Source organism: Drosophila sechellia, chromosome 3R (assembly GCF_004382195.2).
Source record: "Drosophila sechellia strain sech25 chromosome 3R, ASM438219v1, whole genome shotgun sequence".
NCBI classification, from domain to species: Eukaryota; Metazoa; Arthropoda; class Insecta; order Diptera; family Drosophilidae; genus Drosophila; species Drosophila sechellia.
In genome coordinates this window covers 24,483,785-24,506,532 of record NC_045952.1, presented here as the reverse complement: position 1 = coordinate 24,506,532, position 22,748 = coordinate 24,483,785, and the positions used below count along the sequence as shown (strand labels likewise).

General features: G+C 42.1%; 3 protein-coding genes across 4 annotated transcripts in view; 1 reads left to right on the top strand and 2 right to left on the bottom strand.

Annotated features, from left to right (window-relative positions):
• Window positions 1–1,950: 1,950 nt before the first annotated feature.
• LOC116801596 (protein bride of sevenless) lies at window positions 1,951–6,944 on the bottom strand. 2 transcript variants are annotated; one of them, XM_032722159.1, is made up of 6 exons: window positions 6,861–6,944; window positions 5,308–5,481; window positions 4,508–4,978; window positions 3,999–4,448; window positions 2,418–3,877; window positions 1,951–2,356 (listed from the first exon to the last, which is right to left on the bottom strand). In XM_032722159.1, exons 2-6 carry the CDS (start codon window positions 5,357–5,359, stop codon window positions 2,099–2,101), a joined length of 2,691 nt encoding a protein of 896 aa, XP_032578050.1. In that variant the 5' UTR covers window positions 5,360–5,481; window positions 6,861–6,944; the 3' UTR covers window positions 1,951–2,098. The 2 variants fall into 2 exon arrangements, with proteins under 2 accessions (XP_032578050.1, XP_032578051.1); XM_032722160.1 differs by lacking the exon at window positions 6,861–6,944 and adding an exon at window positions 6,153–6,171.
• Window positions 6,945–7,233: 289 nt separating this feature from the next.
• Window positions 7,234–9,548, bottom strand: LOC6616996 (GATA zinc finger domain-containing protein 10). Its single transcript, XM_002041288.2, has 3 exons — window positions 8,436–9,548; window positions 8,255–8,378; window positions 7,234–8,197 (listed from the first exon to the last, which is right to left on the bottom strand). Exons 1-3 carry the CDS (start codon window positions 9,363–9,365, stop codon window positions 7,464–7,466), a joined length of 1,788 nt encoding a protein of 595 aa, XP_002041324.2. The 5' UTR covers window positions 9,366–9,548; the 3' UTR covers window positions 7,234–7,463.
• Window positions 9,549–11,813: 2,265 nt separating this feature from the next.
• LOC6616993 (cardioacceleratory peptide receptor) overlaps window positions 11,814–22,748 on the top strand; it is a 33,123-nt gene continuing 22,188 nt past the window's right edge. The window contains exon 1 of the mRNA XM_032722650.1: window positions 11,814–13,122. The gene's annotated coding sequence lies outside the window, so the exon portion shown is untranslated. The remainder of the gene's footprint in view (window positions 13,123–22,748) is intronic.

Below are 22,748 nucleotides of genomic sequence, written 5' to 3'. Positions count from 1 at the left end.
TGGGCCGCATGACTAATATAGGCAAATGGCAGGCGACTCGCAGGACGTGGCGCACATTTGGCGACATGCCAGAGTAGATACTCATTCTCAAACAATGTGCTCCTATACTTGAAGAAATATTTTAAGCACTTCAAGGGTTCCCAAATAATAAATATTTATGTAAATACATGTTTCAAAATAATGTACATGATTCATTTACTAATCATTCATGGGATATTTTTGATTTAAAATGTTTTAATTCGCTTAAGAGGCTTGTTAAACAGTTTTTCGCTCAGTGTTGAACTTTAACTCGAAATGTCTGATTCTGATTTTTACCGGTAGATGGGTTGATGCCGTCACACCGATGGAAACGCAGCTGAATGATTCACCAGTTGGTGTGCAAGGAATGGTTGTTACGCAGAATGTTTCGACAAAGGAAAAACTTTTCTTTTGCCAGATTGAACTTAACTTGGAAGTTTAGAAGTGGAAGCGACTTTTATGATTGGTTTGGGCTATCTTTAGCGTGGGCCAAGACGTCACAGCCGGTGACGCGTTGAGTTTCGACTTGATATTTGTATTGTAGAGATGGAAACACATCCCGCAGCATAATATATGTGTACAGATATATAAATAAATGGATGTCCCTGTGCCATTCGATGTTTTCTCGCCTTTGGGCGCACGCCTGCCATCTAACGAATGTGGCATCATTAGTTCTGTCATAGTCATAAATCATACTCCCCGTGGACCGCTTCGTAGCCGGCAGCACGCCAAGCTGGGAAGGACGAGCTGAATTGCGGCAGGACTGCATTGCTAATAATGTCACGTAGCACAGCTTTTGACAGTCAAGTGTTACACACACTCCAGCCAGAATCCAGAATTAAGATTAGGCGCTGCTCAACATGGCCAATTATGGGAGGCGGTTGCAAGGATCTGCGGTGCCGCAGAAGTTCCCGTCCATTTACATATTTCTTCTCTAATCTCGCGCAGAAGCACAAAATTTAATTACAAAAACTGTGCTGAAAATTATGCCGAAGCATACGCAAGGACGCAAGAACATGACGGCCATACGAAAATAAACAGGAAAATGGCAACGGGGAAAACTCATTTCGCAGTACTATCGCCGCCCGGCAATCAGAGCAAGCCGCCCACGAGCGAATCCTTATCCTTATCCCAGTCCCTGTCCTTGGCAGGCCAAGGCATTTCCTTTTTGTGTGTCGGCAAATGAAGTGCAAATTATGCCAGCGGCCAGTGTAGGGAAAAGCGCGGAAAACAAAGCGCTTTTCGCGATGCCCCAAAAAGTATGCCATCCACAAACCACAGATTGTGAGGATTTTTCGGGGGGGATTTCAGGCGAGATTACATGGTAAAGCTTAACTTTATTGAGGTTGGCCTGGATTCCTACAGGATTTACCTCACACCTGCCACCAACCTTAACCCTCTAATGCTTTGCGCGTGGCATTGTCAGCAAAGTCGGCGCCATTTGAAATGGTCGCGTGTAGTCGGTAGTTTGTGGCAACCTCGCTTTTTTGCCGGCCTTTGTGGCGGCTTGATAGCATATCTTGTTGCGCATTTGTCCATGTACCATGGTCAATGTTCTTGCCCCGGCCAGTGTCACCCTGACGTCAGCGTCCTCCTGGGGCCCCCTTGCCAACACCCACTCCTCCAAGGCCAAACAAATGGGCGTCCAATGTCGCGTGACGCACAAGGATATCGGGTCCTGTGATTGCCGTCGTTGTTTCGCCTTATGATGATGATTTTTCCTACGGCTCGTCTAGCTTTCGCTGTTTGCCCTGTCACGTGTTTGCCCAGCCAATTAGAGTTATAGCCCGATTAAGCAGGAGCAAGAGGAGAAAGCCGCTGAGCTTTCGCAGCTTTCACTTAGCAGGCGCACAAACCGTTCTGATAAAAATACCAATTGCGATGAAAAAGTTACAGGAGCGGCCCGCTTCAGATTGGGGGCCGAAAAAACATTCTTTTGATTATTTGTATTGTTTTATTATTTATTTTATCAACTTCTATAAGTTCTTGGTTCGTCAGTGATTCAAAATGTTGGACAGTTCTTAGCTGAATTCACGTACTGGGAGCGTTGACTAGAAGTGCCAAATTGTACACTCGTGGGCTAGAAACGGGTGATCTTGTTGTGATCGGGAGAGGGCGGCAGCGAGGAAACCGAGGATCGGGAGGGACTCTGCTGGGGTCGAGGTGGAGGACGTTGCGGATTGATGTTGGCATTGGCCTGGCGGAGATTGGCGAAGAACTGCTGGCGACGTGGGCCACCTCCTCGAAGGGGTAACGTGGGAATCTCACTAGGCGATTGGTGGTTCACCTCATCCTGGGAGCAGTGGCGCATGGCGGGATTCACGCACTCGTAAACACTCTGTAAGAATAGATTTTTAAGTTAATCAGAAAAGTTTCTTGCTAATTTTCTAGGAACCAACCTGTTCCGAGGAGTATTGATTGTTCTGGGCAAAGGCCAGAGAAGTAAGTGAAGGCAGAGCTTGCGCAATATCCGACCGTTCGATGCCCCTTACGATGAGGAAGGTGCGCGGTATCAAGATGCCCACCAGTACCGCCCAACCAGAGGCCTGCAATCCCAATGGAATTGCCGCATCCCTCCACTCGTCCCCGAATAAGGATAACGCTATCCAGGCCACCCAAATCACCATAATTAGAACCGATCCAATGACAATGAGTATTCCTTCGCGATAGTTTCGTTGGGATCTGTATATAGAGGGTATCAAGGCGCCCACACAGCACAGTAGAGCAAAGTCGTAGGCCAACAGGCCCCACAACCAACGACCATAGTAAATATTCTCACAGGACACAGTTTCCGAGGCGACGTGCATCACCACCAGAAGTTGCACGGACATGCCCACTTGGGCCACAACACTAAAGGCGCAAATCACTGCCTGGATATATCCATTCACATGGGATAGGAAGCCACCTTCGGAGCCAATAGAAGCCAACATCACGGCGCGACATAGGAGCAGGGAAAAAACAAAACAGTAGACCAGAGTCATGATGAACACCCTCACCGCACACAGGGTATTCAGAGTCTGGGCATCCTCGAAGGTCACATGCGAATTGCGCTGCTCACCCACGTATTCAATCGAAAAGGGCACAAAGGAGCAAAAGACCAAGATGAGGGAGAGTAGAAGGAGAATCGAGGTGGCGGGATTTCCCTCGAAGACGTCGCCCAACGAGATGCGCACCACAATGAACACCAGGATGGCCAGCGTGGCAATCAGGCCCAGGATAGCAGCCGTCAGCCCAGTTGCCACCCATGTGTCCATCTTGATGCGCCAGAACATCACGGATTCGCCATCGAACAGGAACGGATACCGCCTATTATCACCAGCACTGTACTGGCAGTTGAACACCTGACCGAACTTGGTCTTCAGCTCCAAGCTGGTGTGATTGTCCCGATTATAGTGATAGTACGTGGTCACATTGGTCACAAAGTTCTGCGACGCAATCTCGCGCAGTTCGGTACGCGATTCACCCGTGATCTTGTCCAGCGTCAGCACTTTCTTCTGGTACATCTGAAAGTTCATGGCGGTGCCCAACTTGCGCATCAACAGCAGCGACAGGATCTCAGCCGTATCATGGGCTTGTCGGTACTCCGATGTTCGCCAGTCCTCGATGAAGTTCAGGAAGTTGAAGCAGCTCTCCAGCACATACAAGTCGTGCTCCTCACCACGCTTACAGTGCTTGGACAGGGATCCGCGCAGCCAGTTCATCAGGTCGATTATGGAGCCGGCAAAGCTCAGGACTCGCGATGGTAACACACTCTTCCCGATCAGGATCTCGTCCAGAGCGGTGGGCGTGGCGTCCAATTCAACTGCAGTGCTCAGGTCTATTTCGTTTTCCATTAGGACAAAAGCTCTGTTTGGTAAGTCTAAAAAGAATAGAATAAATTAATGACGAAGTAACATTTGCCAGTCTTAATCTTTAATTTAAACAATAAATCAATAGAATTCACAACTTAAGTAATCCCGTTCGTTGTTGTTACTACCCACCTGCCAGAAATTCATCGTCCGTTCTATCGGTGGGCACGGAAAAGAGAGTGCCGTTTTCCTTGAAGTGACTAGCTAGCTTATTGCCAAACATTATGTAAACATTCTCGTCACTCTTGAAGTGCATGAGGCACATGTGCTCCTGGCGAGCGGCTTCCATGAATTCATTGTACATCTCCAGCGTTTCGGTTGCTATTTCCACGGATGCGATTTTTTCGCCCCAAGGCATTTGATGCAGCAAGTGCGCAACTTTGGGAAAGAGGTGCGCCCGCGTTCCCGGTATTGGCCAGATATTGTATTCCAAGTCCTTGATAACAGACTCCAGTTGTTTGTACAGCTCCCAGTCCACGAATATGCCCATCGAGTACGTCGTGCACTGCTGCAGAAACTGAACTTCTTGGATGAGCAGGTTCTCGGCCAAGCTGGCGTTGTCAATGCTGATAGCGCGAATTCCTGGAATTCAATAAGTAGGATTTGATTTAGGTGCATATAAACAGTGGACTTTTACAAACCAATTTCAAAGTCTGCCATTATAAGATTCGCCTGGTTCACACGATTGATTACGAACAACGCGGAGTCGGGGTCCGTGGTCAGGACACTGAGCGCCACATCTCCTTCGAGTATCTTGACAAACTCCTCCTGCTTCCGTATTATCGTTCCCTCATCCGCACTGTTAACCGTCAACTGCAGACCATTGAGACATATTTCCGGCACTAAGCTGGCAGTTGTTCCACCGCTGGGTCCCTCGGTTGTGGATGAGATGAGCTGGGCCAGCTGACCATCGACGGAGCTGGAGACTTCATCATAGGTGGTTGAAGCCACCGTGGTTGTGGCCCTTGTGGTAATACTGATGGGCTTGGCCTGCTGACTTGTGGGCTGTGGTTTGGTTATTCGAAGGGGAGCGGACTTCTTGGTGGGTGATGTCATCTCTACTCCATGGCACTCCAAGATGCAGAACTCAGTGACTAGGATGCATAGAAGAGCTGTTGAGGAGAACAATGAATAAAATCTTATTCGTATAAGATATAAGATGAAAAATATCGTCGTCCTTTAATTTAAAGTACCTTTGTATTGGTTAGCTTGGTGGCTTGTTGAAAGCCAAGTCGATTGACTGGTTAATTGATTGAATTACTCAACAAGGGAATTCAGTTGAACCATATATGCAATGGAATTTTCTAAAGTAACTCAAGCTTGAATGGCATTTTGAGAAAAAGGCAGGTCTTGAAATATTCCCGGAACGAGAAATTCCCTCAAGTTGCCATTCATTCCATTGCACTTCACTTCTGCCTTACGACATTTACTGAGCACTCACCCACTGGTAATGGCTTTCTCCGTCCAGATTGCAAAGCGTCCGTGACCTTCATTTCTAAAGTTTTAAAGGCTTTTCAATTAAATACAAAAAATGTCCGTTGATAATTAAGCAATGCAGCAGTCTTTCCTTCAACATGTACTGATAATTGATATCATTTTATTCTATTTTTGGTAGCTAGAGGGAAGAAAGAAAATGGTAAGTTGGATATTAGCCACTTTGCAGTTTAATTTTTTATTTTTTTCCGGCCACTTCAACCATTTTGCCGACTGCATGGAGAGTGCTGCACTTTAATCGCATTAAAAATTGTCACACTAACACAGACTTTGTTGGCTTGGCACAGTTTCCACTTTTCCATGTCTGTTTCTTCGTGATTTTCCCCACTATCAGTGCAAAGTAATACGGTGGAAAAATTTTCTGTTTCGCATATTCTCTCACTTCGGGAAAATCAATAGAGGTTTTTTGCGGAAGCCGAATTCTGGAATTTATGGCACTGCACACACTTAGTACACATATTCACGCACTGGACCCACTGACAGTCAGAGCCACAATAGTTTTGGTAACAGCCATTAGCAAAAAAAAAACCACGGAACACAAATTGAACGCCTCAGTGATTTTAGGGTCAATTAAACGTTTCTCGTTTTATATTTGTCCAGTGATGTACGCAGTACTCAAACCATTCATATATATATTTATTGTTGGCCCACGAACAACCAACTTGATTTGGTAAGCCCCTGTGTTAACGGGCGCAGCATTGCAGTTGCCCACACAATGCAATTATGTTCTATTCGATTTTTTTGTCTCTATTTCAGTTTATTTTATTTTAGTTTTTCCCTTTTGGAACCCACCCCCTGGAAAACCGAAGGCGGAACACTGATGTGGCAATGTTTTGCACCTGTTTTGGCCGTTTTGTTTTGACTAACTTGGCTTAGGCCCGGCACTCGCTGGTTGTTATGGTTATTGGCTCAAACAGTCACTCACGAAATTGAGTGCTTTCCACATCGAGTGTACAATTTCCCATAATTATAAAAATAAATATGTACACCCCCCGAAGCCAGTTCAAATATTGGTCATTGCAATTAGCCAACTTGCTGGGCAAAAGGGTTTCGGGTTTCAGGGTGGAAGAGGGTGGTGGCCTGTCAAAGGTGCCGATCAGTAATTGCAATTTTGGCCACTTGTGATAGCTTGCACAATGTTTGCTATCCTCTTTGGTTCATCAAAATGTTTTATTTTATTTTATGGCTATCCAATGAAAACTGTTCAGTGGAATATCCTTGAAAATAGAACTCGGGCACTCGGGCCTTGGGCTTTGACATTCGTAGGGCGCTTTTCCGGGTTTTGGGGCTTTGCATAACACTTTTAATTCACGTCAAACGCAACATCAGCTGAAAAATAAGCATTTTCATTTGGCCGCGTTGCATAATCTTGATATAGAGCTCTATTCCTCTAGCGGCTTAACTTTAATTGCCCGAAAAGTAATTTTAGTTTCACTTAATGGCCTTATTTAGCTTTTGTGCATTTTATTTAAATATTTATTTCACTTTGAATAGACGCACCAATATGTCACCGAGGGACCACGTCCACGTTTAAGCTGTTTTGGCCAACTGAACTAGCGGAAGAACTGGCAGAGCCGCGATACTCGTAAGCCCATAAAAATGCAGCTGCAGGTTAGGGCTAGTGGGGGTGGTCTTAGGCCTTATTTTCCACTCGACTCAGTTTTACCCAGTTGCCGGATGGGGGTGATGCCTTGTTTTGGCCAGCTCAGTTGGTTCTTGTTTTGCAGTCAATATAATATGCAGTTATTAGTGACACCAATGGGCATTACTAAGCGGGAATTGGGATTGACAAGGGCCAAATAGGTCAGTTTTATGCTCAATGTAAGCTGTTCACATAACATGAGTAAGAATATGAAAGCCAGTTTTAAATTTTGAACATAGTTTAATTGTGATCCTAAAGATGAATTAATTGAATACATGTACGCCAGGTACGATAAGTTATAGTTAATTTGTCGAAACATATGATCCAATTTTTTTTTTTGTTTTACATTATCAGAAATAATTTAGGTCATTCCAAAAGTAATATTTAAATAAGTATTAAGGCGATATCTAGGAAAGGGTTACCCTTCAGTTTAAATGCTCCTTATCTTCACTCCAGTGGCCTTACTGACCATCTCCGGCGCCTTGGTTGGCTACCCTTCGATTCAATTTGCGGTTGGGCCGGCTCGTGGTTGCTCCACTTGGATACTTGAGACCGCAGTCATCGTCCTCGCTGCAGGTCGAGATGTCCGAGGAGAGCTGGAAGTCATCCACTTCGGTGTAGGTCTCATCAGTACTATCAATGGGCGTTTCCATCTGTGCGTCGTCAACCTTTTTATTTTTCTGACAGCCTGCGAGGGTTCTAGAGCTCATGGCTGCTGGCTCACAAAGGCCACCGCCTGAATTATTCTTGGGTATCAAGATGTCCTCGAGATTGGGCAGTTCAGCCGGCATCTGACCATTCATATCCTTAAGTTTCACCTGATTGCAGTAGCGCTGAATTTGATCCAGGGCTTCTAGCACGCCCACATCAGATGATTTTACAACTAAACTTTGGTCCGATGACGACTTTTGTGGAGCATGAACTGGCTGCTGAGCTTTGGAGATGCTACGATAGGCACAAGAGTTCATCAGGGACACTTTTCCTGGTTGTTGTTTTAAACTATGCGACGGCTTCCGTGCCAGATTCTGACTGACTGAGGCCGCTGCTTCTAAGTTCGCCTTTGAAAGACTCAGCATTTCCTGAGTTGGCTTTCCATTCATCAGCGATTGATGCTGGTAAAACATTTTATCGTACTCGGATTTCATGCACAAGTACCGAAAGTGTCGTGAGTTTTCCTCACCGAAGTAAATTACCTCTGCAGATGCCAAAAAATTGTTACATATTGTAAATACTAAAAGTAAATAGAACTCACTGCTAGTGACTTGTTCCTGCAGCTTATCCAGGTTAGCGTTTGTCTGCTTCAGTTCGCCCGAAAACCTTTCGATTTTGTGGCTCAGATCGCGAAAGTTCTTTGCCAGAGCATCGGATATGGTGTTCTAAAGGAAGTGCATAATGTATTAACTAATCATCTAATGAACTTATGCGAAACTCACGCCAACGGCCGTTTTGACAGTCTGGCGAATCAGGTCAAAGAACTCCTCAGGATCGTCCTCCTTATCTTCATCGTCATCGGCGGTACTCACGTGCACCTTGCTCGCCGGAACAGGCTGTCGCCCACGCATCTGCTTCTGATGCGGATGCGGATGCTGATGCTGATGCGGTTGCGAATGCTGGAGGCGCTGCTGTTGCTGCTGCTTGAGGTGGTGGTGAGTAGTCATCTGCTGCTGGTGCAGCTGGTGCTGCGGCGGATGCTGCATTGCTCCGGATTGCAACTGCATTTGCATTTGATGTGCATGAGAGTGCTGATTGTGCCGGCGCATGTTTCCCATATTTCCCTGCTGGGGCACCATTATTTCCTTATCGGAGAAGTCGTCGTTGTCATCCATTGGATAGTCGTTCCTCTGGGTATTGCCCTTTTCGCGGTGCTTCATTCGGTATGTCTCCTTCGACTTGGACATGCCATAGCCATTAGGGTTCACCGTGCCCTCGGTTGGGCTAAAATGCGGCACCTTGTTCATCGGCGCCTGACGGGCACTGGCCTTGTTGGCCATTTGATTTCGCCTCGAGGGCATGGCGTTGTATGGAGATGGCTGGACATGGCCGGGAATCATTTGCGATATTGATGGCGGAGCCATCGAACCGGGGGCATTTCGCAGATTGGCCGCCGTCAACGGCAGATTGGTGGTGATGTAGTAATCATTTTCGGTGACAAAACTGCGCTGAGTGCGAGCATCGACTTGTCGGGAGCTAATGGTTCCTCCACCGCCAGTTGCACCGCCTGGACCCGATCTCTCAGTCCTTGCTGTTTTCTTATTCACACCTGCATGGGATATCGCCACCGACTTTACCGGATGCAACGTATCCATTTTGGAACCGTAGACCTCCTCGATTCCCTTGCGACGAATTGGGCGCACCATCTTCATCCAAAGGCTCTTTACTCACCGAAACAAACTTTCGTTGGCCTCGAGTTGTACCAATAAACGCAAAAGCACAATAATGTATAAACTGTATTTGATATATTTTACATCTATTTATGTTCTTTGTATGATTTAGCTAAAATGAATGAGGGGTATAGAAAGATACTGAATGTTATAACACTAGCCTACTGGAGAGATAGATTGGAAAAATATGTACTTTTTTTTTACTCGACCCCAGCTGAGAAAATCGTTTGAATAAACTGAAACATTGTGTTCTTGATCAATTTTCGTCGCATTCCGCATTTATCAAAATAATCGGAACCATCACATTTGATTCACTTCCTTATGCGAAGAGGATAGAGTGTATATATATATATATATATATTCCACGGAATGATAGATCTCTGCACCCAAATCGCATTCATATTGATTACTCACTCCAGCGCTTCGCTTGCTACCAAATTTATTTTCACACCTCTTCATTATTCAAACCACAGGTGGTGAGGGAGTTTTCCCTGTAAATTTGTTTACCTTTTGCCGCTCAACTAACCGCAAATGGCAATGACACAGAGCAAAGGTTCAATGTTTGCCCGCTTTGCCGGAAATATTTCTTCGGTTCGATGCCAAATCAAATGCTAATGAGCTGCATCTGATTGTGAGTGCGAAAGTGGTGTGCGAGTGTGGTTTTGGATGCCACTTGCTGTTCGCTTGGAAGTGGTTCATCGTTCAAGAAATTATTACAAATATTTATCCGATTATTTACCTTTGAACCTCCTCGGGCTGCCGTGTATCCAAGGCGAATGATTCGAATGCGTGGCATGGCCACGCTGGAGGAATCCTTAAGTAGGCAACTAGCTTTAAGGCCATGTCTGGACTGCTGAAAGCAGACCGCTTAGCCTCAGGTTACAGACACTTAAGACATAAAGGGAATGCAAAGCGAAAGGGATTTAGAAAGGCGCTCAATAAAGTGCTGAAGGACCCTTAAAAATTGGGTCATCTGTCCGTGGGGACGGTGCCTTGAAACGGAAAACCCAAGATGCCCATCCCAACGCCTTGTCTCATGTCCTCATTATGCAAATTGCGCATACGACGCGTGTGCTGCGTCCAACTGCAGGAGGCCTTCTCCCCTTTCCGCAAGCAAATCATTTTGTTGACAATCTGTTGCATGCGTATGCTATTAGGAACGAGATGATATCTGTGGGAATAATTTTCATTTAATGCACACCCTTTTCATGTCCCCTTCCCCTAAACGAACCCAAGAACAGCTCATTTAATTCGTTTTGTGTGTACCCTGGTCATAAATATAAATGAACCATGAACGGCCGACGACAGTTGACTATAATTTAAGATCCTGGCCTGCAGTTGAGCCTTGAATTTCCGTCCTCTGCATGTGTGCGCATAAATATTGCAACATTCGAGGAAGCAACAAAGGTCAGACAGGCTTTATTTGTTGCAAATGCGCAGAGAAGCTGCCATTAAGCCTTTGAGTCCCATCTGACATTGTCATGGTGATACAAAAAATAATCACCATTATTAGTTGTTCCGTCCAAACTGACTCGATTGGCCACTGATTCTATGCCACTGATTATCTGAAAATGCCAACTGACTTATAGTACAGTTGTACATTGTGGCACGCAAAACGTGAGCCATTCCAAAATTAATATTAGTCATTAGCATTATGCGGAACGATAAATTTGAATGGGACTCGGCATTAGAATTGCTTAAGGCGGAGACATTTCCAAGAAATTTATCACCCAAAAAAGTCGCCCCGCGGCGCAGATAAATCATCCAAATGGTGACCACAAATTGTACAGCTTTCGTAAGGCACTTGAAATACGAAATGTTTGCACTGGCACTTCTTTATTTTTAATTGCAGACCGAGTCAATTAAAAGGCAAGTGAGTGTTGCAGCATTTCTCTCACGCATAAATTTGCCGCCTTTCAACAAGATCCTCAAGACTTTTCATGATTTTCCGAACACTTTGCCACTGCCCACCCATAATACGTCACTTGCACGATTTTAGGAATCTATTTTTGGTTTGATGGCAAAACATTTAATGAGAATTTCAAAACAGAGCGCTCTTGTGATTAAATTTAATCAGTGATCATTAAACTGAGCACAATTTTTTCTTAAACGAGGGGAAGAAATCGTAAAGAAAATTATATATGAGGCAGATAACAAGTTCAAATAGCATTAAATAAGTTTATTTGTATCCATAAAGAGCATACAGCTATCGAATATCATCTTTCCGATTGTATTTATATTAAAAAGTACATAAATTAATACGACCGGAGAGTAAATAATTGTATGCCTATTTATTTGCTTAATTTAAGAGCTATTTATTGCTCTTTATTTATTTATAAGTATCCCCGCTGACAGACGAACATGACGAGCGAGAATTTCTCAGTCTTTCTGGGCCGTGTGCTTTATGACAAAATGTTCACAATAAATAAATGGTACAACCAAATAAATTGCCGCTACAGATATCATACAAATAAATTTGCTTATTTATGCGATGCTGCCAAAGTTTCGAACAAATTTTTCCGATTCGAATCGAGTGGCTCATAAATGCAGCTGCTGTCGCTTTGTTTTGTTTCGGCTTTTAATAAAAAATTACCGCCTCGACATTGATTGTTAATGATTGTTTTCTGAATTTTGATGGGTTTTTGTCACGAATTCAGAACGCAGCATTTCTTTATGTTTCCCATTTTTTATACGCACTGAAGATCAGTGGGGTACGTGTTTCCCTTTTTTTTCTGTATTTTGCCTGTTCGCAGAAAACTGAATGAACTGAAAATACAATTTTTTGGTATTTGGGTCAGCAGATTTTTTTTTTTTGCCTCACTTCACTGGTATCAATTAAAGTCATAAACAATTCGATGCATTTTACAGTAGAGTGCAATGCTTTTAATAGGTACGATGCAATTTAAAGTAATATATTTGTGTCTTGTTTTGCATAGGCTTAACTGGTATCCAGCTTATCAGCGCGTGTGATAAGAAAGCTCGCAACCCGCGAAATGTTGCTCAACAATAAGCTCTTTTTAGCCGGCAGCAACATAAACAAAGAACAGCTGTTTGTTAGCCGGCTAACTGAAAATGAAAATGTGGGGTGAAATCAGGCAGGTCACTTGTCGTGTGCCTTCGTGTTGCCATCGTCGGCGCAGCAGCAACAGCGGCAGCAGCAACACTGGCCGCAGCAACATCAGAAGCCGCAGCAGCAGCAGCAGCAGCAGCCCAAACAGGAAAATCCGCACGACGATGCCACACACAGAAATTCAGTTCAATGCGAAATTTTGTTTGAACCAGACGCGAAATCTGTTAACGCGCCGCGTGGCAAAAATCGCGTTGGCGAGTGCGTAAAAATTGTCAACAACGAAAGGAGCTCAAAATAAAACATTGTTTATTAATTAGTGAACTGTTTTAAAATAGTTTAAAAAATTATATGAAAAATACATAAAACCAAAAACAAATACCCAAACGTGTAACAATTAGTTTTGCATAGAAATCAAGTCAACGCGTGTGTGGATCTCGAGATACTCGCTTGTAAGACAAGATTGTCCGGCTAAACGAAGCTCATCGAAGTCAATCGCCTGCAGTGAAATCGCTGGCCAATTGACAGTGCCGCTTGTTTAACACATTTCTTAACACCGAACCCAGGTTGCAATTTGAATTCAAAGTGTAATTTCAATTTCCATTTCGAGTGCACAATATTCAATTGGAATTGCAATTGCAATTGCAATTTATGCCACGGCAAGTAGTTTGAGTGAGTATCGCGCCGCGATTGCGCAATTACTAAGCGCCATGCCTTGGACTCCGTGTCCATGTCGCCCTCTTAGCGCTTAAGTATCTATTCAATTTATATATTCGTTCGCATTTAGTTGACAGTGATTAATCTTAGCATTTGAATGCGAACTCATGCTAAGCTCGCCAATTAATTTGCTCGCCTGGATTTCAATTTGCGAATGCGACTCAATTATGCTCGTTACACCAGGATTTCAAACTCGCTTTTCGTAAAATGTTTCATTTTGTACCAGCAATGCAAACATCACGTTGGCTAATTGATCGGAATAGTGGTTGGAATTTCATTTCAAATTAATAGCCCTGCTGTCATGACCCTCTCACTTACTTTTAACACTTAGTTTGCAGTAACTGTTCTGGGAAATATTTACCACTTGACAGCTGAACTTTATGTAATTAAAATTGTTAGTAGGCATTTCATTTCAATTTCAATTTGGCAGTGGCATTATTAGAAAACTCGTTATGAATTATTTGAAGTTTATTACAGGAGCTTACTATGTATGCTATCATTGTGGGAATCCGTTAAAATCCTCTTTATTGTGGGTGCAAGCTAATTAAAATGAATTTCAGTTTTTTTGGCGGATTAAGCTGCTATCAAAATATTCTAGTCGTAATACGATCAAAAATATAACAAATTGTTTACCAAAGCACAACAAATCTTCGGTTTTTACGTGGAAAAATATGGAACAAGCTGTTGAAGTTTACATTATTAAAATTCAAATTATAATGAAAAACGGATTACAAAATTTAATGTCAGCTTATGTATGTAACTTGTGGTGGCCAAGGCAACAAAAATGCTTGAATAACGTACAAAAACTGCAATTTTTAATTAATATCAACCAACTCTGAAGATTTATCCAAAAATGTCAAATCGTTTTTAGAGTTCTTGCTTAACACACTTTAATTAAACATTGCTCGAATTAATTGAATATAATAAATTGAGTTAAAATAAACAATACAGGAAAACAGAAAACTAATTATTTTCAATTAAAAACGAAAGCCTGCGCTGTAAAGTAGAGAGCAGGAAAATAAAGCACTCCATTAAATTTACAAAAGTTCTTCTGAGGATAATTACCACAGCTATGCATAGGAAAATAACTTTGTCAGATACGTTTTGACCCATTTAAATTGCCGAGAATGTCCGCAAGCTGTACAAATAAATGTACTTCAACCTGAAAAGACCTCAACTACAGTTGTGAGTTATAGAAAGTAAGCCAGACTGATGTGCATGAATAAACCAAGGCAAAGTCCCCGCAACTTGACATAAAATTAAATTTACTTCGAAATGTATAGTTGACAATTTCTCTCAAAGTGGCGGTTACACCAGCCAACTGGGAAAAAGAAGCGAAACCACCATGGCTGTTTGCTGAAACCGAGCTTTAATGGTGTTTGCCAATTAATAGAGAAATTAAGGCAAGATAAAGTTGAACAAGTGCACTTGTTGGCAAAAGAAAAACTTAAGTTCCTTTGTGCTTCATTTGTTGAAGCAGCAAGTGCGGAAGTTGGCGAAATAGCGAGGCACAAAACACACAGAAGGTCGAGTAAATAGAAAACTTTGCTACCCAAAAAAAGAATCGTGGTATACTATCAGTGGAAAGTCAGTTATGAGCAGTCAACACTCAAACGAATACTTGTACAACTTATTTTTGTATGTATGTACATATGGACAACTCAATTCCCGACTCAAAATCAATCTCTAACCCCTACCCCACAACCACAAGTCATGTATCTTTGTGGGGATATGTGGGTCAGCGGTGTTGATTGTGATTGATCTGCGTTTAATGCCATTTTGTTGTTAGACGGAAGCGTAAAAATGGTCAGCCAGGAGCGATGATGTGGCACAAATCTCTGCCAGAGGGTCCCGCCATCCGAGGAGGAGAACTTTTCTGGTTCTGGATGGGGATGTCGAGTTGGGGCCAGTCATCCGAGCTACACATGCTCGACATATTTATGAAGTTGTTGACTTGGCCGTGGCCAGCGTTGACATGCAATACGGCCGACATATGCGGGGTCTCCCTTTACACAATTTTACGAGCTTATAAGTTTTGGACTAAGGCTAATCATGTCCTTGTGTGGCGGTAATACGGCCGGAAAATGCGCATAAATAACAGTGCACGCAGAAAAATATTATACTTGTATGCTCCCAAAAATGTAACATTAGGAAAATCACTATTTTAGAAAAAGAGCATTCGGATCACTCAATAACTAACAAAGGTATTAGTTAGTTAGAAAGTGAGTTTAGAATGCTTTTACTATTTGTTTGCTGTGTAAGAATATGTTAGGTGAAGTTTGTCTTGGAGTACTCCTTAAAAGATATTGTGTGAATTGAAGCAGAAATCCCTTTCAGCTCCCAAACGACCGTATTCACTTGCATCCCAACCCATTCACGTATGCAATGGAAGTGCCAGCCATATCACGTATGAGCTCTATTTGCCCAATCCAATCCAACGCCATTCGCATCCCATCCCATTCCATCCCCAAGATACATATTTGCACAGAGATACGTGCGTGTAAAATTGCAAATCGCATTCCTAGCTTTGGTTTGTTTCAATTTCCAGCAACTGACATTTTTGATGCATTGATTATGATATTCTCGGTTTTATATTTGTACTTTAGCAGCTGCTTAAGCAAACTTCATAAATCAACACGTAGAGAACCGGGTAAGATTTGTATGGAAGCAGGGCACAAAATCTCCCTTTAAAAATCAAAGTTTTTTTTTTAGTCGCGCCCTACTTTATCGAAGAAAACATTAGTTTTTTGAAAGCTATCCATCTACGGAACTGAAAACCTTAAAATGGGACAATGATTCGCCATTCGTCACGTTCTTATCAGGGAAGAAAGCCCCACAATTTATTTGTATCCATTTACCATTGAACTTCAGGCTAATCGCAACTTTACGTGTTTCACCGACATAAAAAGAGGACCCAAAATAAAAATGAAACTCCGCCATTGATTTGTTGACTTTTCGGGGTTACTTTACACTTCACAAATTTTACATGCTGATGGTTCGAAGAAGAAAAAAAAATGGGAGGGACTGACATGGGATGGGCCGGCAATAACAGGAAGTTGTCTATAATACGCCCACACATACTTTCGTGATTGCAGTAAAGATACGGAGACAGACTGTCTATCACTTTTCCCGGGTTTTCCATTTCCACACGAATTTATTTTCGTATGCTGCACTGCTGCCGGAAACTTCAGCCCAAAGTTTATCATCTCCAGCTGAATGTGCCACTGATTTGCTGCCACTCCAATATGCCTAATTGAATCTTCTACATTCTGTTTCGTTGTTTTGCTCAACCGAATGCAGATAAATGTAGCTAATTTATTTATTCAAGTTAAATCGTTTGAGAAATTGGGTCACAATGCCTAAACTCAAAGTTCGTTAGAAGTACACACTGATTTACATTCTTTTAAATGTATCCGCAATGGGCGTTTTTTTTTACTGTGGCCACTTAATTTGACACAGGAAATTCAAACAAAACAAAGTGTTCGAATTTTGCGAAAAAAAAAGTTAAACAAAATGACCAGCAAAAAACATATGCCTGTTAATTGCGTTCTAACAATAGCCCACATTTAAATACAAATGGCGCCATAAAAACAGCCGATTAGAACAGCATTTCTCTTGTTCCAAAAACGCAAAAAAAATCTTAAATTCCTAATGCGAATTTAATAAAATATTCAAAAAAATAATTTGCACGATTCACATTCAATTTGCTATTTCTGACATTTTTTGTCAACTTAATGTGCCTACGACTTGACTCGTGGGAGCTTGTGCTTAAGCAAAAAAGAAAAAACTTCTGATTTATTGTGGCAAATTCCTCAGCAATAAAAGGAAAAAGCAAATGTCTTAAAACATGGAGGCGAACAAAAGTTAAAAAAATGCGCACAATGAAGAGCACCGCAAGTGTGTGGCTGCTGTGCCAGCTGTCAATGATTTGTTTCAACCATTTCGCCTGCCGAGTGTCTCGTTAAACGCACATAAATATTGTGATTACCTTTAATGTGCTGACTGCCAGTCTGTCCATATCCCTCTGCAAGGACGACTGTCTGAGCTGTCTGCCGCAGGACTCGCAGACTCCTTTCTGCTGCGCTAGCCACATTTTTAATGATCTGTCGTCTCCGCCTTTCAGCGTCGCCCAAAAGGCTTTAACATAACAATTTACTTTTAATTCAAGCACTCACGCAGCTTAATTATCGAAGAGGCTGGAGGCCAATAATCGTTGCTGACATTTTAACGGGCATTTCATTCGTTTTATTGGCCGTGCAATTATGCATGAATCGCTGCGCCCGACGACTCGATAATTTTAAACTGTTATTGCTTCGACATTTATTATATTCCGATGGCTTTTTATGCACAATATGCCACATTATACATATATATTTTACTTTACTTTACATTTACTTAACATTAAAGTAAGGTAGAAATATTATTAATTAAAAGGAAAGAACTTTTAACATAATATATAAGTAATATACGTAATATGTATGATACCATTTAATATTTTTTATGTTTAACTACAAGTTTGACGACCCAACTCAATGGTGCTATTACTTCCATTACTCATATTAATCAGATAATTTTTATCACGAGTGGAATGTATGTCCCATGATACCGTTGCCCTTCTTCCATTTTCCTCATTTTTCTTTTCCTATTTTTTGTATCCCTATTAAGCCAGCAGGCTTATAAATAATGTAATAATATTATAATTAATTTTTTCATGTTTTGACAAATAGTGCTTGTTAAACCGTTTCAGAGACTACTTAAAGCCTAACAGATAACAAAGCTTAGGTAATTAATTAGTTAGGGTCAAGCATATTTATTATCCTAATCCTGGCACATTTTTCAAGTTAAGAATATTTTCTTACCAGCCCGCAGGAGTCAGAGACCCAAATCCAGGCGAAAATGTCACATAAATCTCAGATGAGCCATGGCCAAATTTATCGATGGCCCCCTTTATCGGTGCCGCCAACTGTCTAATTAGGCTTTTAGTGGGACAGGCCAACAAAAACGGGCATGATAAGCGATAAGGCAGACACATGTTAGCAGGTTGGAGTTTTGGCAGCACGTTCTGGCCGTTGACGATGGCAAAAATGGCAGCGAAACAAAACTATAACAGCTGGCCATAAATATTATGTTATTTCACACCAAAATTGAAATCCGCCCCACGCAACGTGCCAAAAATAGCAAACAACAATATAGAAAGCGCCAGAAGCGAATTGTTTTCATGGTAATTTTTGCACAAATTAACTTACAGATTGAATGTCGTTCATAAATGCTTCCTGCCAACTCTGCAAAACGAAATTTGTTTCAATTTCGCATTGAAACTTTAGCCGAATATCATCGCATGGACACACATATAATTTATGGAGTTATTCGCACATGCTCACAGTGTATCAATTGAAAAGCACAGAGTATCAGAAATCGAACACCAGTCATCTTTGTTGCAACTTATTTAAATGCGAAAACTTTTCCCACCCTGTGGAAATGTGGAAGCTGCACTGTGTTTTCACAGGGTGAGTGCCCTTGTGCAGCTGAATGAATGCTTGAACTTCAATCCTTGACGCTAATCGATGGTAGAGATTGACAAGAGAGTGACTTATGAATTATGAGTGAATCAGAGTGCTCGGAAACAGATCTGAGGCGCAGGAATTGAGATTGAAAGTTCCCTAGAAGTTGTATACTTACTTATTCCTTCGCTCAGAATAACACCAACAAACAAAACTTTCTTTAACTTTATACGTACATAATACCATCCGGAAAAGTTGCTTATACGCCTGCATGGGTTATTTTGTTTTATGCTTTTATTATTCCTTATATCCTCGTCTATATGCAATCCAAATATTGCTCCATAAATAGTCCGCATTACGTGATTCATTTTGTTGACGATTTCGGGAGTCAAATGCGAATCACATTTTATGTTTATGTGCACATGACAGATGAACTTTGATAAGTTTATTAGCTTGACGAAATTGTTGAACCACACGGGAAAAATGAGAAATCGCGGATAGATTATTTCAAACTTCTCTTCAGGATACCTACAGCTGATAGATTTTTAAGATCATTGTCGAGCCACATAAAAGAAAGCAGCATCTTGTTGAAATCTACATTTTCGAGAGGTGCTTAAAACAAACATAGCCAAAGTCATGCACGTTTGTCGCCCAATTGTATTTACATCTGGTTGATTGTGTGTGCGGACAAAGTGCTGCAATCAAAGGTGAAAGGGAAAGGGTGATGAGCCCACATGAAAGGAGTAAGCGGTAAGCAGCATTTGCAGTCGTCGGCGCGTACGTGCCAGGCATTAGAAGTGCTATTCCCTAGATTTTCGAGACCAAGAAGTCGTCGCAATTATGCTTCTGGCGGGGATGAGGTGACGAGCTGCTCCACTCACCTGACACCGCCAGGTGCTTGCTCTAATGAGAGAGCCCAGGACTTGTGCTGCCTTCAGTAAATGTGATTGCCGAAAATGGCATTTGGAGCATCTTGCCAAACGGCGAGCGGCGTTTATTGATTTTATTCAGGCAGAAGGGAATCGAGACAAATTATTTTACACTCGAGCGATTTGTGATATGTCTGCGACCTGCCCGCCTAACGCCAACCGCCGAATCAACGCAACGCCTTCCCGTGATTGACAGCATTTCCAGAAATCCCAAGCTGAAAACAAAACATACACTGGGAAAAGAAAGGGGCACTATAAATATATTTTAAATGAAGTCGTATACTATTATTCCTCCTGTTGATTTGTGATATTTTAGGTATACTCTGAATAAATTATTACTTACCAGGAATGGCTACAAAATATTTCCGAGTGCACTCAAAAATAAAAGACGCTCAGAGTTGTCTTTAAGTTTTTGGCGCCTTCTGATTTCGAAGTTCATTGCTTCAGCCAAATTAAAATGCGTGTTTTGTGACGCACACCCAGGGGCGCACCAATAATTACAGGGGGCTGGCCGGTGGCCCACGTGTGGCAGCTGATTGAAATCAACGTTGTAGGTGTCAATCTCTCTTTGTGCGTTGGCCAAAAAAAGATACTTTTGGAACGCCCGTTGACTTGTCTGCTGTTGACTTATTTGCTCATCTGGCCCCGTGCCCAATTTAATTTCCCTTTTGCAAAAATTTTCAATTTGCCTTTGGCTGCAAGTTTTATTTGTGCCAGCAATACAATCGTAATTGCTTTTCATAGTCGCTGCCCAGTGACTTTCTGGACACTTCCTGGCCGCAGCACTTGCTGCAATATTCAGCTTTTAATTAAATACTCGCGCGTGACTTTAATTGTTTGTCCATACGCACGAAGCGACAGTTTTCCAGCGGCAGCGGTAGGTTCGTTGACCAGGCCAAAGGGAAAAAGAGGTCGGGGAAAACCCGCTGACAGCAGCTTCGGTGGTAAGTATTTTGATTAATTAACGAGCGACGGCCTTTGGCGGCAATAGGCTACGAGCTCCTATCTCAGGACACCATGACACGGGCTTTACCCTCAATATTCACAGTCAAGCCGCAAACGCAGGACTTACCATCGAGTGGAGCTGCTTACTTGGCCATTTTCGCACAGTAAGGACTCCCCCTGCGAGTAAGATCCTTTCTATTTCAAAGTCGCCAGATTGGGCGCGATACTTGATGGGGAAACTATAAACTTGAATTTGCATTTTTTCCTGCCAGCGAAATTTGGAATAGAATTTGGACGGCCGCCTTCAATACACATTATTCGTGGGCGGAGGACTTAAAAGTATTTTTATACTCAAAGATAATCTACGAAATAAGCTTATTGTGGTCATAAAAATCCAGTTTGAAAATTTGAAATTTCGTTTTCCTTCTTTAAAATTTGTTTTCCTACAAAAATTCGTTAACAGCATTTTGAGAGTGTTGTTTAAACATTAGTAGTTAAGAAAATTTAAATTTAGATCGACTGAAAATTGTTTCAAATCGACTTAAATCATTCTTTTCAGAATTTCAGGATTTATATTCTGTACTATATACACACAAATAAGCCAAATCTCAGACTTGGCATCACTGCCATCGCTTTCGAATTTTCTCGGGAATTGCGGTTGTGGCGTTTTCTATTTTCTGCATTTGCGTCTAATTAAGTCAAGTTCAAAATTCTACTTAACACAGAACGCGTTGCTCTCAGAGCAGTTAGCAATGTATGTGCCCTGCATAATTTATACCCAAAGCACGGGGCATATAGCTCACTCTTGACGTACTATACTTCACAGATATAAATGCCCGATGATGAAAGAGGGAGACGGGGAGTTAGTGAAAGAGACAGACGCCTGGGGCTGTGGTTAAGCCTTTGGTTTTCATTAGCTAACTAGTAGAACCCATCAACTAAGTGATTTAACTGTTGAACAGCAATATTTGCGAATACCGAATGCGTTGAGGTTACTCCTTTGGAATTCTTAAGGACTCAAACTAAATGGAAATTTATTACTACAACCACACAACTCATTTGCCATGAGAAACAATTACCTGCAGTGCATACCTTGAATACGCATAAATAATAATAATTTCCCAGCAGAACTGCGGAATTTCTTCCTCATTTTTCCCCATATCTGGTAATTAAGGCCCTCCAGCCACTTTGGCGATTACTTTTACGCAGAAATCAGCAGGAACTGAAGGCAGCATAATTCATTTATAATTGACTTAATGGACTTAACCATTGCCTTTCACTCGACACCCGGTATTTATTTCACTCGAATTAATTATATTCACCAATTTGAAGTGGCGTTCTTCCTACACCTTTCGCTGGTTGAATATAAAAATAAAGAAAGGGTTGTTTCCCTTTAGCCAATGTGGATATCGGTTTTCAGGGCCTTGTCATTCATGTTTTGTTGCCAAATATCAATCAAACGCTAAGTGTGTTTACACATTCGGGAAACTAGACAGACGACAGGTAGACGACGGACGGGGATAAAAGTATTTATAAATTATTGTATAAACTCATAATAAATGGTATTGTCTTCCCATTCGGGTCTCTGCGTAAATATAGAAAGCATGAAAAAAAATGGCATTCACTTGATGGCAAATGGCGGATGGCAAATGGCTGAGCTGCCCACGCCAGGTGTCAAGGCAACGCGTCGTATACGCAATTCTTTTAGCTTTTCTTTTGTCTGATTGCCAGGCGAGAAGAAACTCATGTCTATGGCTTTAGACTTAGCTTAGCACGCGCCCTTCAAGTTCTGCCCCTCATTTCATCCATAATGTCTGGGCTCCGGCTGGCCGATAAGAAAGTCAAACTTTAAAACATATCATGGACCTGGCCAACTTAATCTCGTGTGGCAAATGTTTTGACGTAATTTCGCCCAGCACATTTTCCATTTACATACATTTGTCTAACTTTTGGCATTCGGAATGGGGCGGATGGGTCCAAAAAGGTTGATGGGGCAGCAGCTGACATTCCCTCACCGGAGTCTGCTGGCGGCGTCTTCATTGTTTTGCAAACTGTTTTACAGGTGCTACAAATTTGAATATAAATACACAAGCAGCCAGCGAGCATGCTGTGTGCAATAATAAAATAAAATGCCATTCAATGCCGCTCCAGCACTGTGGTATATTTTTGCGAGCTTTAAATTTTTTAAATGGTTGAACATTTGCCA

Excerpts from the sequence above, each read along its gene's own strand:
- LOC116801596 (XM_032722159.1), bottom strand. The coding sequence starts at position 5,359 with ATGAAGGTCACGGACGCTTTGCAATCTGGACGGAGAAAGCCATTACCA. Across the intron at positions 4,979-5,307 it reads GAGAAAGCCATTACCAGTGG|CTCTTCTATGCATCCTAGTC; the intron begins GTGAGTGCTCAG and ends TCTCCTCAACAG. Across the intron at positions 2,357-2,417 it reads ATCAATACTCCTCGGAACAG|AGTGTTTACGAGTGCGTGAA; the intron begins GTTGGTTCCTAG and ends CTATTCTTACAG.
- LOC6616996 (XM_002041288.2), bottom strand. The coding sequence starts at position 9,365 with ATGAAGATGGTGCGCCCAATTCGTCGCAAGGGAATCGAGGAGGTCTAC. Across the intron at positions 8,379-8,435 it reads CTGTCAAAACGGCCGTTGGC|AACACCATATCCGATGCTCT; the intron begins GTGAGTTTCGCA and ends CACTTCCTTTAG. Across the intron at positions 8,198-8,254 it reads GCAGGAACAAGTCACTAGCA|AGGTAATTTACTTCGGTGAG; the intron begins GTGAGTTCTATT and ends TGGCATCTGCAG.